This window comes from Coregonus clupeaformis, chromosome 2 (assembly GCF_020615455.1).
Source record: "Coregonus clupeaformis isolate EN_2021a chromosome 2, ASM2061545v1, whole genome shotgun sequence".
Classification (NCBI taxonomy): domain Eukaryota; kingdom Metazoa; phylum Chordata; class Actinopteri; order Salmoniformes; family Salmonidae; genus Coregonus; species Coregonus clupeaformis.
In genome coordinates this window covers 32,341,462-32,357,873 of record NC_059193.1, presented here as the reverse complement: position 1 = coordinate 32,357,873, position 16,412 = coordinate 32,341,462, and the positions used below count along the sequence as shown (strand labels likewise).

Below are 16,412 nucleotides of genomic sequence, written 5' to 3'. Positions count from 1 at the left end.
CGGAAGCCAGCCACACCAATGTGTCGGAGGAAACACCATACAGCTGGTGACCAAAGTTAGCTTGCAGGCGCCTGGCGCACCACAAGGAGTCGCTAGAGCACGACGAGACAAGGAAATCCCGGCCACCCAAACCGTCCCCTAACAACACTGGGCCAATTGTGCGCCGCCTCATGGGTCTCCCAGTCACGGCCGGCTGTGACACAGCCTGGGATCGAACCCGGGTTTGTAGTGATGCCTCAAGCACTGCGATGCAGTGCCTTAGACCACTGCGCCACTCGGGATGCCTCCAGTGGAGTTTTTACATGTTGTGTTTGTCTTAAACATGAGCTTGTTAAAAAGAGCTGGTTAAAAAAGGAGGATCATGTTTCGCCAATCACAGGTGCAGTATAAGTTTAGAAACGCTGGACAATAGTGTACTGTCTATGTTAATGCCAGGGCTGAATTTTTGTCCCAGTCTGCCCCTGGACTTAATTAAGCACTTGGAGTAATGAGTAGGAAACTGTGTTTTCACAAGCAAAAAACGCTTTATTTGCCTTCCTAATAAATACTAGATTAAATATTCAACCATGGCTATAATTTATTGAAAAGAGATGTATGTTTCTGGACGGTGCACCATGCTGCCTGGTTGACAATATGTCAGAGCGTCGCAGATTATTGGTCGATTTTAGAAGGGCGCCCCTCCCTCTCCGCTTTTGCACTTTTACGTCACGGGCCATAGATCGGTGCCCCGCGGCTCAGCATAATGGAAGCCACCCAGTGGTAAACTGCCTGAGTGGGACATCTTCATTAATCCACCATCTTTGATGCTCTTCCACCCGGAAATAAGCAGAATTTTCAAAGATGGCGGAGCAAGGGCCAATGGCGATAGCTATGCGGCTAAGAAATCAACTCCAGTCCGTATATAAGCTCGACCCTTTACGAAATGAGGTAGGTGCCAATTAATTTCGGACTCCATAGACTCGACAAGACCAGTAAGAATTGTTTGAGTTAATTAGAGCTGGATATAGCTACATAACTATGACGAGGAAAAGCAGCAACGCGAGCGCTTCCTCCTGTCCCCAAAGTGATGGAGCAAGAGCTGCCTACGTGTGCGCAGGCGTGTGTGGAAGAGTCTACCCGTGTTTTTCTGTGCAGCTACTGCAAGGTCCTTCGTGCAAATGGATAAATAACCCCCCCCTACATTATTAGTTAAAAGACGAATTTGCGTTTTGCCTTAATGAATATTAGTTTATAGGTAGCTAGTAGCTAGCTAATTGTGTTTGCTAGGCTAGCTAGCTTCTGGTGACGGACTTGTCGAAGCTTGCTTGTAAAGTGACTAATATTTCTCTTACCTGTGTCCTTTATTTGCAATTTCATGTGTAGCGTACTGGGTTGCTAACTATAACTTACAAATAAAGATGTATAGATTCTACACTGTTATTCTTGACATTGTGTTCGCTAACGTTAGCATAATAGCTACTCGTCTACAATGTTGCAGCCACCTGACACACCAACCTGCTAAAAAAAATCTAATTGTATTGGTCGCATACACATATTTTGCAGATGTAGCGAAGCTCCAACAGTGCAGTAAGACCTAACAATGCGAAACAAAACAAACAAATCTCCAAAATAATAATAAAGTAAGAAATATCAACCTAGTGGAAAAGAGCAATCGACATTAATGTTTTCGAATGAACTCATCAGTCTGTCTACTCTAGAATGTAATAATTCTAGCATGTTTTTTTGTATACATGTTTTTACATTGCTGCTGCTTGGAAAAAAAGTTAGAAACTGCAGGGATACTTTCTACTCGAGATTTCAATAGCAACTTATTATTGTTGAAGGAGGAAGTCAAGTTGAAGATCAAAGACCTGAATGAACACATAGTGTGCTATCTCTGTGCTGGGTACTTCATCGATGCCACAACTATTACCGAGTGTCTGCATACATGTAAGTGGGCCCAGCCTGTTTTTTCAATGTTTTGGCTTATGAAGTTCCCCCTCTGGGAAATGGGCAAACTGTTATAGACTTGTATCCTAGCCAATGATTTATATAAATCCTGGATTGCTGATGCCATATTGCCACTCCTCAGAAGAAGCAGTCCTCCATAGGAATGAATGGAATTCTACAGTATTTAAATTAAATGTTTCAAGGACAAAATTACATTTATTTAAAGGGATACTTTGGGATTCTATCTACTTCCCCAGAGTCAGATGAACTCGTGGATACCATTTTGATGTCTCTGTGTCCAGTATGATGGAAGTTGGAGGTATTTTCGTGAGCCAATGCTAACTAGCCTCAGCCATTGCGCTATTGATACCCATAGACTTCCAGCCGTTAGCGCAACTACTTCTAACTTCCTTCAGACTGGACACGGAGACATACAAATGTTTTCCACGAGTTCATCTGACTGGGGTAGTAGATAAACCCTGAACTATCCCTTTAAGTATTTGTTGTTGTAGTGGGGACAGTAACAGAACTTTACAAAAATTATACTTTAAGGAATATATATATAAATGTATATATATACTACCGTTCAAAAGTTTGGGGTCACTTAGAAATGTCCTTGTTTTAGAAAGAAAAGCAACTTTTTTTTGTCCATTAAAATAACATCAAATTGATCAGAAATACAGTGTAGACATTGTTAATGTTGTAAATGGCTTTTGTAGCTGGAAACGGCTGATTTTTTATGGAATATCTACATAGGCGTACAGAGGCCCATTGTCAGCAACCATCAGTCCTGTGTTCCAATGGCACGTTGTGTTTGCTAATCCAAGTTTATCGATTACAGGATCAAAATGGCCAGAAACAAATAACTTTCTTCTGAAACTCGTCAGTCTATTCTTGTTCTGAGAAATGAAGGCTATTCCATGCGAGAAATTGCCAAGAAACTGAAGATCTCGTACAACGCTGTGTACTACTCCCTTCACAGAACAGCGCAAACTGTCTCTAACCAGAATAGAAAGAGGAGTGGGAGGCCCCGGTGCACAACTGAGCAAGAGGACAAATATATTAGTGTCTAGTTTGATAAACAGACGCCTCACAGTTCCTCAACTGGCAGCTTCATTAAATAGTACCCGCAAAACACCAGTCTCAACGTCAACAGTGAAGAGGCGATTCCGGGATGCTGACCTAGGCAGAGTTGCAAAGGAAAAGTCCAGTGTCTGTGTTGTTTTGCCCATCTTAATCTTTTCTTTTTATTGGCCAGTGTGAGATATGGCTTTTTCTTTGCAACTCTGTGTAGAAGGTCAGCATCCCGGAGTCGGCTCTTCACTGTTGACGTTGAGACTGGTGTTTTGCGGGTACTATTTAATGAAGCTGCCAGTTGAGGACCTGTGAGGTGTCTGTTTATCAAACTAGACACTCCAATGTATTTGTCTTCTTGCTCAGTTGTGCACCGGGCCTCCCACTCCTCTTTCTATTCTGGTTAGAGCCAGAATAGACTGACAAGTTTCAGAAGAAAGTTATTTGTTTCTGGCCATTTTGATCCTGTAATCAAACCCGAATTGCTGATGGGCCAGATACTGAACTAGTCTCAAGAAGGCCAGTTTTATTGCTTCTTTAATCAGTACAACAGTTTTCAGCTGTGCTAACATAATTGCAATAAGGTTTTCTAATGATCAATTAGCCTTTTAAAATGATAAACTTGGATTAGCAAACACAACGTGCCATTGGAACACAGGACTGATGGTTGCTGATAATGGGCCTCTGTACGCCTATGTAGATACTCCATAAAAAATCGGCTACAATAGCCATTTACATTAACATGTCTACACTGTATTTCTGATCAATTTGATGGTATTTTAATGGACAAAATTTGTTCTAAGTGACCCCAAACTTTTTACCGGTAGTGTGTGTGTGTGTATATATATATATATATATACTCATTATACTACCGGTCAAAAGTTTTAGAACACCTACTCATTCAAGGGTTTTTTCTTTATTTTTTTTACTATTTTCTACATTGTAGAATAATAGTGAAGACATAAAAACTATGAAATAACACATATGGAATCATGTTGTAACCAAAAAAGTGTTAAACAAAACAAAATATATTTGAGATTCTTCAAATAGCCACCATTTGCCTTGATGACAGCTATGCATACTCTTGGCATTCTCTCAACCAGCTTCATGAGTTGGTCACTTGGAATGCATTTCAATTAACAGGTGTGCCTTGTTAAAAGTTTATTTGTGGAATTTCTTTCCTTAATGCATTTGTGCCAATCAGTTGTGTTGTGACAAGGAAGGGGGGTATACAGAAGATAGCCCTATTTGTTAAAAGACCAAGTCCATATTATGCAGCTCAACAGCTCAAATAAGCAAAGAGAAATTACAGGCCATCATTACTGTAAGACATGAAGGTCAGTCAATACAGAACATTGAGAACTGCAGTCGCAAAAACCATCAAGCGCTATGATGAAAATGGCTCTCATGAGGACCGCCACAGGAATGGAAGACCCAGAGTTACCTCTGCTGCAGAGGATAAGTTCATTAGAGTTACCAGCCTCAGAAATTGCAGCCCAAATAAATGCTTCACAGAGTTCAAGTAACAGACACATTTCAACATCAACTGTTCAGAGGAAACTGTATGAATCAGGCCTTCATGGTCGAATTGCTGCAAAGAAACCACTACTAAAGGACCAATAAGAAGAAGAGACTTTCTTCGGCCAAGAAACACGAGCAATGGACATTAGACCGGTGGAAATTTGTCCTTTGGTCTGGAGTCCAAATTGGAGATTTTTGGTACCAACCGCCGTCTTTGTGAGACGCGGTGTGAGTGAACGGATGATCTCCGCATGTGTATTTCCCACCGTAAAGCATGGATGAGGAGGTGTTATGGTGTGGGGTTGCTTTGCTGGTGACACTGTCTGTGATTCATTTATGATTCAAGGCACACTTAACTAGCATGGCTACCACAGCATTCTGCAGCGATACGCCATCCCATCTGGTTTGGGCTTAGTTGGACTATCATTTTGTTTTTCAACAGGACAATGACTTAACACAGCTCCAGGCTGTGTAAGGGCTATTTTACCAAGAAGGAGAGTGATGGTGTGCTGCATCAGATGACCTGGCCTCCACAATCCCCCGACCTCAACCAAATTGAGATGGTTTGGGATGAGTCGGACCGCACAGGGAATGAAAAGCAGCCAACAAGTGGTCAGCATATGTGGGAACTCCTTCAAGACTGTTGGAAAAACATTCCAGGTGAAGCTGGTTGAGAGAATGCCAAGAGTGTGCATAGCTGTCATCAAGGCAAAGGGTGGCTATTTGAAGAATCTCAAATATAAAATATTTTGATTTGTTTAACACTTCTTTGGTTACTTCATGATTCCATATGTGTTATTTCATAGTTCTGATTTTTTCACTATTATTCTACAATGTAGAAAATAGTAAAAATAAAGAAAAACACTTGAATGAGTAGGTGTTCTAAAATGGTTGAGTGTATGTGTGTGTGTGTATGTGTTTATATATATATATATATATATATAAACACACACACACACACACACACTCTCTACCGGTCAAAAGTTTTAGAACACCTACTCAAGTGTTTGTCTACGTTGTAGAATAATAGTGAAGACATCTGAACTATGAAATAACACATATGGATTCATGTAGTAACCAAAAAAGCGTTAAATCAAAATATATTTTATATTTGAGATTCTTCAAATAGCCACACTTTGCCTTGATGACAGCTTTGCACACTCTTGGTGGGGGAGTGCCAGATGGAGGTGCGGTGGCTTCATAACAGCGCCCCTGTCAGTCATCTAGTGTGTGTATATATAATTGGTCCCTGCCTACTTATTACCTGTGAATACATTTACAGTCATTTAGCAGACGCTCTTATCCAGAGCGAATGCATACAGTTGTATAGTACATTTTAATGTTATTATTAAATAACATCATTCATTTTCAATGACATTAATGGCTAATGTCTCTTCTGCTTCTATTTCAGTCTGTAAAAGTTGTATCGTGAAATACCTCCAAACCAGCAAGTATTGTCCAATGTGCAACATAAAGATCCACGAAACACAGCCTTTATTGAACCTGAAATTGGATAGAGTGATGCAAGACATTGTCTACAAACTGGTTCCAGGACTTCAAGAAAGTAAGTAGGCTAATAGTTGTTCTCATTTTGTTGCATAGTACTTTAGTAATGGTTTTGTTGTGACACAAGTCTAATAAAGAACAGTCACTATTTATCCTGTGTACTTAGAATAAAGCAGGTAGCTTAGTGGTTAAGAGCGTTGTGCCAGTAACCGAAAGGTCGCTGGTTCTAATCCCCGAGCCAACTAGGTGAAAAATCTGTCGATGTGCCCTTGAGCAAGGCACTTAACCCTAATTGCTCCTGTAAGTCGCTCTGGATAAGAGCGTCTGCTAAATGACGTAAAATGTAAAAAAAATTAAAAATAAAAGCTCTCGACTCCTAATTGTAACAGCGTTACTTAAACTGCAGGAGGAAGCAGCATTAAATTGTTAGCCATTTAGCGTGGGTTGATTTTTTTCATTGATAGTCCTTATTATGGGGTTCTTTGTAAACAGGTGAGGACAAGAGAATAAAAGAATTCTATCAGTCGCGTGGGCTTGAGAGAGTTGTCCAACCCTCTGGGGAAGGTAAGCCTTTACAGGGGAAAAAAAAATCTAATTTCAAGTTTGGTGTCATGATATGTTATTAGTTTTACATGGTATCTGTGTGTGTCACCCGTAGACTCCATACCAGATGCTACAGGATTACCTTTCACCACCTTTGACCATTCCAAGGCCCACTTTTACAGATACGATGAGCAGGTCTCGCTTTGTCTAGAGAGGCAAAGGTACGTTTTCGTGTCATGCCTTGACAAAACTACAGTAAGTACTGTCTATTCTCAGACCACTGGACTGTAAGCAAATTATATTTCAAGTGGTGGATTATCACTGATAGACTTAAAAGTGTGGAAGTTCAGTCTGTTGGTTCTATATCCCCAATCAGTGTTTCCTATAGCTGGTAATTTACATATTTTGTCCATGAAAAATACATTAAGCCAACAAATAAAAACATTGCTAACACAGAATATATGCTAAAGAAAAAGAAATATCATCTAAAAATCACATTTGCTCTGCATGGAAATTGGTTCAGGGTGTCAATCACATCTCTCTACTCTGCCTGTCTCCTTTGCCTGTCTGTATTGAGCTCACTCACTCACTCACTCACACAAACTTGCAACATTGTATCAACTGGTATTGGCCTGCAGAGTTTCCCGCACCAGTGAGTCCATGACAGGGGGAGAAGTGTTCATGTATTTTATGACGTTTTGCTAGATTTATCTCCCTAAAAGAATTTACAGAAATGTAATAAGTTTAGGTATTTAGGTAAAGTAATCTTGCTTCCCTCTTCCTCTAATCTAATGTCTGGTCAAGTAGCCAGCATAAATGCTAAAATAGTGCAAATCAAGCTAGCTGGTTGGCTAATGTACCAAGGATGGAAGCACAAACAAATGGGGAAATAAAGTGCCACTTAAACCGAGCATATTGACAAGCATAGCTGCTGGAGTGGGGGTGCTGAGGGTGCTGCAGCACCCCTTGAAAAATCAGAATAAATCAAATAAAAAGTTTATCGTATTAGCGGACCAATATAGCCATCTGTAGGGGGCAAATAATTTTATTCCGGGCCCCACCTCCAAATATCTTCCTGCGGCTATGTTGACAAGCCAGCGAGACCGGGGGAGACGTACAGTGCCAGTCAAAAGTTTGGACACACCTACAAGGGTTGTTCTTTATTTTTACTATTTTCTACGTTGTAGAATAATAGTGAAGACATCAAAACTATGAAATAACACATATGAAATCATGTAGTAACCAAATAAGTGTTAAACAAATCAAAATATATTTGAGATTTGAGATTCTTTAAAGTAGCCACCCTTTGCCTTGATTACAGCTTTGCACACTCTTGGCATTTTTTTTGCAAGGAACCAATGTTCACTTTGTAGGCTATTATTTCTCCTCCTTGCATAGCTCAATAGTCATTGTCACTTCCATATCAGCAGTGGGCACTCCTACAAAATCCTTATCCTACACATGGGTTGGACTCAAATGGGTTTGTATTACATATAGTTGATAAATCTAATTTATTCAGCAAATAAAAAATCTGGCACAAATGGTTCTATGCTGTCCTCAATGAAGTCTGTTGAAAATGCCCCTTAAAATCCCTCTGTGTGTCATGCTTAATCATGTATTCTCTCGTCCCTGCAGTTTATCTCTGTCTGGAAAAAAAGATAAGACCAAACTGACTCTTCAGGTAAGTCAGGTGGGTAATAGATCTGCACCCTGCCACCAGAGGTCTCTGTTGGTTTAACTTGCAGTGGTCTGTTCTGTTTGGATTGAGAGGAAAAAACAAAGATGTCTCCATAAACAATGCTTCTGTTAAGTGTCAATTGCTTTTGCAATTGTTTAGTTTGAGTGCATTTGTCAGTCCCTACTAGAATTGCCCACAAATGTTTTGGTATTTGTTTATTTACATAATCATTTGGAATCATATGTGTGTTGAAGTGTGAAATTGGAGTTGTAGTAATGTTGTGGAAATGTTGCTCTGCCTCGTCTCTGCAGCAGAAGTTTGTGCGCTGCTCGGTCCGAGCCGAGGTGAGACACCTGCGTAAAGTGCTGTGTCATCGACTGAATGTGGAGAAGCACCAGGTCAGTCTACCCTCTAGCAAGACTACATTTAAGCACATTTAAGAGGGCCATTTCAGCCCCGTGTGCACTTTTTGTAAACAGTCCAAAACGCAGGAACCACATCTTATGATTATAAAAAAAGTGTAGCCTATTAGATCACAATCTCTTGTTGTGCAACTTTTTTCAGTTCTCTTGAGTGCTTTGAATATTATACACACAACAAGTTTAGCACATTTGAGTCAGCATGTGAATGTTTGAGAATTGAGTGCCATTATACAGTTCACCAAGGACCAGTTGTTATGTTTTGTCCTCTATGTGTGGTCTCCATTGCTCCACAGGTCCAGATGTTGTTCAATAATGAGTCCCTTCCAGATCACATGACCATGAAACGGCTGTGGCTCTCTCACTGGTTTGGCAAGGTACTGTGCTCTCAAGTTGAGCCAACAATTTCATACTGAATTCCTTTACACTTGAACCGGCTTTTTCCATTTGGACAGTCATTTAGAAAAACCTACTGTGGTAGAAACAGCATTGTGTCAGATTTAAGAAAATAAATAATATTCCATATCAATATTCTGTAGTGACTTCAAATTATGCAATATCTATAGCAATTTTACTCTCAAACATGTTCTCTAGCACAAGAAGAAAGGAAGTTTGTTACTTAGCGAACTGTAGGCCCTATTCAATCAAGTAGTTAGTGTTTGTGGGATAAGACAACAAATGATCTCATGCAATAATGACAAACATACAAGAGTGCATATTTAAACTATCATGCTGACATTGATTCATTTCTCACTGTACACTTTCCTTAGTAAATCAAAATATGCTTAATCGCAATGCAAGAACGTTTTTGACTTACCTCAAATCTTGTCATAGGGTTATAATTGATTTGGGAGTTTCTTCAGAATCGTGTTAGTTTGATTTAATGTTTGTGGAATCAATTTAGTTAATTAATTTAGTTAATTAATTGGGTCTTTTTATTCCAGGCTCAACCATTGGTCCTTCACTACACCATCAAGGACAAAAGGACAAGATAGAATTTTTCCCCTTTCTAATGACCTCAGCAGCTGTATATATTTTGTATAATATATATTATATTTTAATAGTGTGTGTACATTTGCCTTTTTTCCTCGTATTTTTTAAAATAAACATGGGAAAATAGTGTACAAATGTGCAGTGTTCTTTATGATCATTTCTGGAGATTTGCGCTGCACTTACAACAGAAGCTGTATTCAATTATGGGAAGCCATCAAGCCAACATGAAAATGGAATGAAAGAATGGAAGCAACCATTAATGAACCATGCAGTAATGTCTCAACTCAGTTTGAAAAGCTACAAATATTGGTAGTCATGTAAGATAAAACCTAACATAATAGCATTGATGCTTTAGCATTTGAGCTTAAGTAGTGAATATGATTAGTAATTGATTAGAGGAGCAGAAGTATGTACAACATGTTTTATAGTGCTTTATAGACCAGAAAATTAACTATATTAAAATTGTAATGTATAAGTTCATAACATAAGTTTAATTGAGTTCAGTGGGCCAAGTCTGGAATTATCAAATGGGAGTATTGTAAAGCTAATGCTGAAGAACTCTAAATTCTTGGAAATAATATTGTTCTTAGAAGCACTTATACCGTACTTCAAACAGGGGGGTACTTTGATGGCCTACCTGTACATACCTCTTGATGCTATTTTTTTAGCCCCCTTATGGTTTTTACTGATTACAAGTCACGCTGGATAAGAACAGCTAATAAATTTCCAACATGTCTAAAAGCCATGCCAGCATTGGGCATCAGTGCTAACTCAGCTCATCTGAGTTAAATCAGTAATGCACTGTACTCGAAGCCATAACCAAATCTCTTTTTAGATAGTCTCTCTGACAGTCATTAAAACAAAAAGCTATTAGGCCTGATGTGCTTCCTTCATAGAGCGCAATCGTAATGGCGTCTTTTTGCATTCATCCCAAAACCCCATTTCCCTCATAGGACTGGCTGAACGAACCAGAGGTGTAACTCCTTTCCGGTTTTTAGGACAACAAGCTGGTGAGCTCTATTGCAAGTGATAACATCCCACTACACAACACTAGGTGGCAGACTTGATTCATTTATTACTTTTAGGTTGACAGACAATCCTTATGAGGGACATTATTAGTGGCGCTATGGTGCTGTTTGACTACAGAATAATATACAATAATTGTCCTGTTGCCATCTGTTTGTCTATCTAATATGACTCAGCAATCATACATGGAGATTTGTGCCATTGCGAGTCTCAATGTTATTCTCAGTCAAAATATGGTAAAAGACTCCAGTCACCCAAGTCATACTGTTCTCTCTGCTACCGCACGGCAAGCGGTACCAGAGTGCCAAGTCTAGGACCAAAAGGCTCCTTAACAGCTTCTACCCCCAAGCCATAAGACTGCAGAACAATTAATAAAATGGCCACCCGGACTATTTACATTGACCCCCCCCATTTGTTTTTACACTGCTGCTACCCGCTGTCTTATCTATGCATAGTCACTTTACCCCTACCTACATGTACAAATTACCTCGACTAACCTGTACCCCCGCACATTGACTCGGTAACGGTACCCCTGTATATAGCCTCTATTGTTCTTTTGTGGTAATTTCTTTATCATGTTTTACTGTATTTGGTAAATACTTTCTTAACTCTTTCTTGAACTGCATTGTTGGTTAGGGCTTGTAAGTAAGCATTTCACGGTAAGGTCTACACCTGTTGTATTCGTTGCATGTGACAAATAAAGTTTGATTTGATGCCCTGTGTTGACACCATATATTCCATGTAATCTTTTGTAGCACAGTATATTTGGGCTTTAAACCAACTGATGGGGATCTGGCACCATATCAAAGGGCATCTTTTCATGTAATAACTAAGACTGCATGTCAAGCAATGCATATCCATTAACACTGTATGCTAAAGAAATGACCAGTTATTTACTTAAAGTATGGTGAAATGGTAATGATACAATAATCTGTTACTTGTTTGTTTTTTGGATTCACTAAAACATGCACCATTTGGTACCACGTAGTTACCACTTGTTGAATTATTTGAAGTACTGTAAGTAAAAATACACATTGGTACCACAATCTCCAAGTAAATACTATAAAGCGCCACCTCAACCAATATCAACAGAAGTACATAGCCTACTACATAAATTGTGCATCTGTGAATATATTCTAACCATCAAGTGCAGTGGTGTTGGGGCCAATGTCATCATGTGCCATGGGATGGTAATCTCCTTTACTTGCATTAGATTTGTAGTCCTAAAAAAACTGTCTAAACCACCTCCCTTTAATTACTATTTTGGAGCACTCATTTGTCACTCTCCATGAGTGTTTATTTGCAAATCCTTGAAATTGTGCATGCCACAACCAGGTAAAACAGTTGTAAGCTTAAGTACTTTGTAACAATGTGTACCTCTACTGTAATTACTGTACCCGCCAATGTAACAACCATGTTAATACATATGGGCACAATGTAAAGTGCCCTTACTTAGAATCTACATTTTCAAGGGAGACTTGGCCAGTTGAGCACAAAATAGCCTGTTCCTCTATTATAATAATGGTAATAATAGCTTGATACAGACACACAGGTTTGATTAAATAAAATGATTAATTAAATATCACACTCATCTGAGCATTTGTAACAGAAGACTATGCCTCCAGAAACACTGCATAACCTTATACCATTTCGTATGAGAGAATATGACGTTACATAATTCCAAGCGGCCCGCTCGTGGTACCGATATTTCAGCAGACTTCTCGCAGACTGTGAACACTAATATTGAGTATGCAAAACGTCAAATGAAAGTCGTTGATTTAACGTGGTTAGACAAAGGTAATGTGATAACATGCTCTATAACATTCATAATATTCTAAACGAATAATTGGTTTTATTGGCCACACAAACTTATCACTTATGGATTTTGTATTAAAGCCTAACATTTGGTGTTTATGTAGGCCGCAAAATAGTTTCCCCCTTCAAAATAAGAGTAAAAACATTTGAGGACAGCAAGCAAGCCCCCTTCATCTGGTTACAAGTGTTACATATGGACCGAAAGATATTCAAGCAGACTGCAGTTAGAACAACAAGGATGCAGGGGAGAAAGACAACAACCCTCCTATTTCCACTGCCTCCTATTGAGATGTATTCATTAGGACGCCCATGCTAATCAATTGCTATTCATGGACGTTTTTCTAAATTGCTATTCAGAGGGGCAGATGCGTGCCATTATTGCTGCCGGCTCAGTGAAAACTTTGTACGGTGAGACGGGTTAACCTAATCAATCATGTTGACTAGTTTGTGTTAGACGATTCATAAACCATATGGCAGTGGAGTGGTCGCAACCTTTTTTAACGCAGCCCCGGGTCCTTACCATCTTGTGACAACTGTTAGGAAGCGAGTAAAAAGGAAGAACTTCTTTAACTGCCGCTAATTGAGCACTTTACTCACAACGAGCAGTAGACCTTCTGTCAACAGAAGGATATTCAGAGGTCCAAATCAGGTATACTAGGCCTAGCCAATACTTTGATGTTACCAGAAGGAAAACAATATTACGTTCTAGATAAATATTCATAATAATAATAATAATATGCCGTTTAGCAGACGCTTTTATCCAAAGCGACTTACAGTCATGCGTGCATACATTTTTGTGTATGGGTGGTCCCGGGGATCGAACCCACTACCCTGGCGTTACAAGCGCCGTGCTCTACCAATTGAGCTACAGAGGATACTGTTGCCTTGTCATTGTATTATCTCACAAATTGTGGGTTAAACCAATGCACATCGAGACACAGATGGACGTAATTGCAGAAAACATGAAATATCATACCCTTTATTTACATAATGTTGATTAAATAGAATGGTACAATAAAATTAGGCATATGATGTTTCGTTATTGAATTTATATACATAGCCTAACTTATGCATGTAAAAGTTTTGGCGATATGTCTGCAACTGGATGTTGATAATGGCTTTTTACATGACTGCTATTGGCATTTTTTAAAATCGTTTATGAAATATAGCCAACATCAAGATCGGGATAAATATAACCTAGACCCCAATTTTAATGTAGCCCATTTTGTATTTTTCAATTATGAACAATTTGTAGGAAACGTGGGCCTGACCTTGGGCACATTCGAGTTTTTGGTAGATATGTCCTTTAGCAGCTGAATGTGGATGAATAGTTTAAAACAATTGCACAACCCCCCCAAAAAAAAAAAAAACAACAACAACCATAGCGTTAAATGTACATACACATTTTGCAGTCATGATCCTGTACCAAAACACTAAGTATTTTTCATATCCTATTGAAAGAAATAATTTGGTGAAATTGGAACAGGGAAGGCTTTACAGTCCTATTAATAAATTAAAATGGAGAAGAGGATAAAGTAAACTTCCCTTTTAAGTTTCACTTCTCCCGTCGACAATATCCGTGCAAAAGTTTTTTTTAAATGCCCTTTCTTAAAACATGGGCATACTGTCAATCGTCCACCTCAATCTCTTCGTCCTCCTCTGAGAATTCGTCCGTGGTTTGATCTCTGGATGAAGAGGGGGACTGTGGAAATGCTCGGTGTCCTTGTGACGACGGGGAGATGCTAGGGGAAATCGCCCCAGAGCTTCCTTGCGGGTCGTCAATGTCTTCTTCCATGGTGACTAGCTTTTGCAGGGTTTGTGGTGGTATTTTCTTGAGCGACTCCACATCCGCTTTCATCTCTTCCAAGTCTCTCTTGAGCTTGGCCCGTCTGTTCTGAAACCAGGTGATGACCTGAGCGTTGGTTAGCCCCAGTTGCTGAGCTATCTGGTCTCGGTCGGCCGGAGACAGGTATTTCTGGTACAAAAAGCGCTTCTCGAGTTCATATATCTGATGGTTGGTGAAAGCTGTCCTGGACTTTCTCCTCTTTTTTGAGGTCTGCCTCTGTCCAAAGGCGTTCACATGCTCACGACCTTTAGGGAAACGAAAATACAGTCACTATCCAAAACAATATCAGAACAACATGTCTACAAGTGTCCTCAAGTGTGCCATGATTAGCAGCTTTGTTATTGAGGTTGTGTTTTTTAATAGGGCTACAGATGCAAAGCAGATGCAAACTATTTTTGTTTATGGCCAATTGTGGTGATGGGTATGGTTTGGTAATAACTTGTGGGCAACATTCCATAGCCATATGAAATTAATCACATATTTATGTTTTACATTGCCCATACATCATTAGGAATAACATAGCTGTCAATATCAGGATCTAAATAAATAGAATTCTACTAAATCAAACAGCCTATAAAATGTTGCAACTTAATTTAATGATACACCAGGAAGCACAACAGAAAATGTCGGATTAGAGGCCTCCTTTGCCACCCCAATAAATTGCAGGTTTCCTTATACTGGTGTTTAGTATCTAACTAATCAACTCAAACGCTGAAATAATAGCCAAGGATAGATTACATCGCACAGACATGATTGTTTGGGGAATTTAGGCTTGGCAAGAGCTTGATACCGCGTATTGGAATGCTTTTTTAAAAAAAACACTCAGTTTGACAACAATTCACACAACCAATAGGCTATCAACCATAGCTATTTTGGGGATTATGCATACTTGGGTAATACAATCACTCACTGAATCTGTACATGTAAATATTAAAACGTTATGTCAATATTGAAATCCTTACCTTCAGCTGCTTGTATAACGCTGACTTCCAGACCTTTAAATGTTTTGCTGGCTAGTTCCTCCAGAGCACATAACGGCGAAGAGGGAGTGGTAATACCGTTCCTTGCTGCATTTGAGCCGGACACTTTTTCAATAACTCTCGGTGGACAGAGATTAGCAACTGACTTCTTCACCGAGGGTTTGTTTAGAATATCCTCAATACTGAACGGCGTCAGTGGCTTGTTGGAGTTGGCCGGGGGTGGAAGCTGGTCCAAGGGACCCTGTCTCCTCTCCTCGCCGCTGGACTGCAACACGGAGCCTGCCTTCATGTCTTTACTGGAGGTCATCGCAGTCCAAAGGAATTACTGCTGACAAAGGCTGACTATTTCATTCAAATGCTTGTTTAAAGGTCCACGAGTGTTTCCTTAAATTCGTGTCTTCTTCACAACCCACTTTTAATCACTTTCAGTCGAATCTTGCAACTTCACTTGTCTGAAATGTTTTCTCCAAAATAACCATGCTTCGGGCGTAGGCTGCAGTTTCACAGGCAACCGAATTGTATTCCCTTCCAGAGAGAGACTGTTCCTCTGCGAAGTTCCATGAAGATCTTTAGAAAGTGTAACGGGTAGTGGCTGGGGGCAATTCCTGCAAGGAATAAACTGTCTCAAGGAACAAGAAAAAGCAAGCAACTGCTAACGAGTTATTGTTGATTGGGCGAAGTTCAATTAGAGGAACTCTACACTACTCGCTGACCCACTGCTGCGTCTTAAAGGGCCAGACCATAATAATTAATTGGACGCGGGAATAGGAGGAGTTTCGCCTCAGTGTTGGAGATGTTTGAGGAGAGGGATGGCTTGAAATGTTTATGCGCCTGCCGCCCCCCTTCACACAGGCAACATGTTCCCGGTGTATTTCTCTGGAAAGGGAGTTGATGCTCATTAAACAATGCCACAACCATTCTTGTGTATAATGGTAAAGTTTTTTTTATTATTATTATTATTATTATTATTATTATTATTATTATTATTATTATTATTATAGTACACAGTATGTCTAATTGAGCCATTAAAAAAGTTTCAGTATTGCCACCATTTGTAGCTTAATCATAAAAACATTATACGA

General features: G+C 39.5%; 2 protein-coding genes across 6 annotated transcripts; one reads left to right on the top strand and one right to left on the bottom strand.

The window, feature by feature from the left end:
• Positions 1-776: 776 nt before the first annotated feature.
• On the top strand, positions 777-9,772 carry LOC121534278 (polycomb group RING finger protein 1). Of its 5 annotated transcripts, none has more exons than XM_045206219.1 (9): positions 777-927; positions 1,827-1,929; positions 5,936-6,088; positions 6,523-6,594; positions 6,689-6,794; positions 8,209-8,263; positions 8,563-8,649; positions 8,967-9,047; positions 9,615-9,772. In XM_045206219.1, the coding sequence occupies exons 1-9, from the start codon at positions 841-843 to the stop codon at positions 9,663-9,665; spliced, it is 795 nt and encodes a 264-aa protein (XP_045062154.1). In that variant the 5' UTR covers positions 777-840; the 3' UTR covers positions 9,666-9,772. The 5 variants fall into 5 exon arrangements, with proteins under 5 accessions (XP_045062154.1, XP_045062149.1, XP_045062150.1 ...); XM_045206214.1 differs by having other exon boundaries at positions 1,821-1,929; XM_045206215.1 differs by having other exon boundaries at positions 780-927; positions 1,824-1,929.
• A 4,086-nt stretch (positions 9,773-13,858) lies between these two features.
• On the bottom strand, positions 13,859-16,097 carry LOC121536996 (transcription factor LBX2). The gene is made up of 2 exons (XM_041844705.2): positions 15,313-16,097; positions 13,859-14,595 (listed from the first exon to the last, which is right to left on the bottom strand). Exons 1-2 carry the CDS (start codon positions 15,635-15,637, stop codon positions 14,132-14,134), a joined length of 789 nt encoding a protein of 262 aa, XP_041700639.1. The 5' UTR covers positions 15,638-16,097; the 3' UTR covers positions 13,859-14,131.
• Positions 16,098-16,412: the final 315 nt, after the last annotated feature.

Excerpts from the sequence above, each read along its gene's own strand:
- LOC121534278 (XM_045206214.1), top strand. The coding sequence starts at position 841 with ATGGCGGAGCAAGGGCCAATGGCGATAGCTATGCGGCTAAGAAATCAA. Across the intron at positions 8,264-8,562 it reads TGACTCTTCAGGTAAGTCAG|CAGAAGTTTGTGCGCTGCTC; the intron begins GTGGGTAATAGA and ends TCGTCTCTGCAG. Across the intron at positions 9,048-9,614 it reads TCTCTCACTGGTTTGGCAAG|GCTCAACCATTGGTCCTTCA; the intron begins GTACTGTGCTCT and ends TTTTTATTCCAG.
- LOC121536996 (XM_041844705.2), bottom strand. The coding sequence starts at position 15,637 with ATGACCTCCAGTAAAGACATGAAGGCAGGCTCCGTGTTGCAGTCCAGC. Across the intron at positions 14,596-15,312 it reads CGTTATACAAGCAGCTGAAG|GTCGTGAGCATGTGAACGCC; the intron begins GTAAGGATTTCA and ends GTTTCCCTAAAG.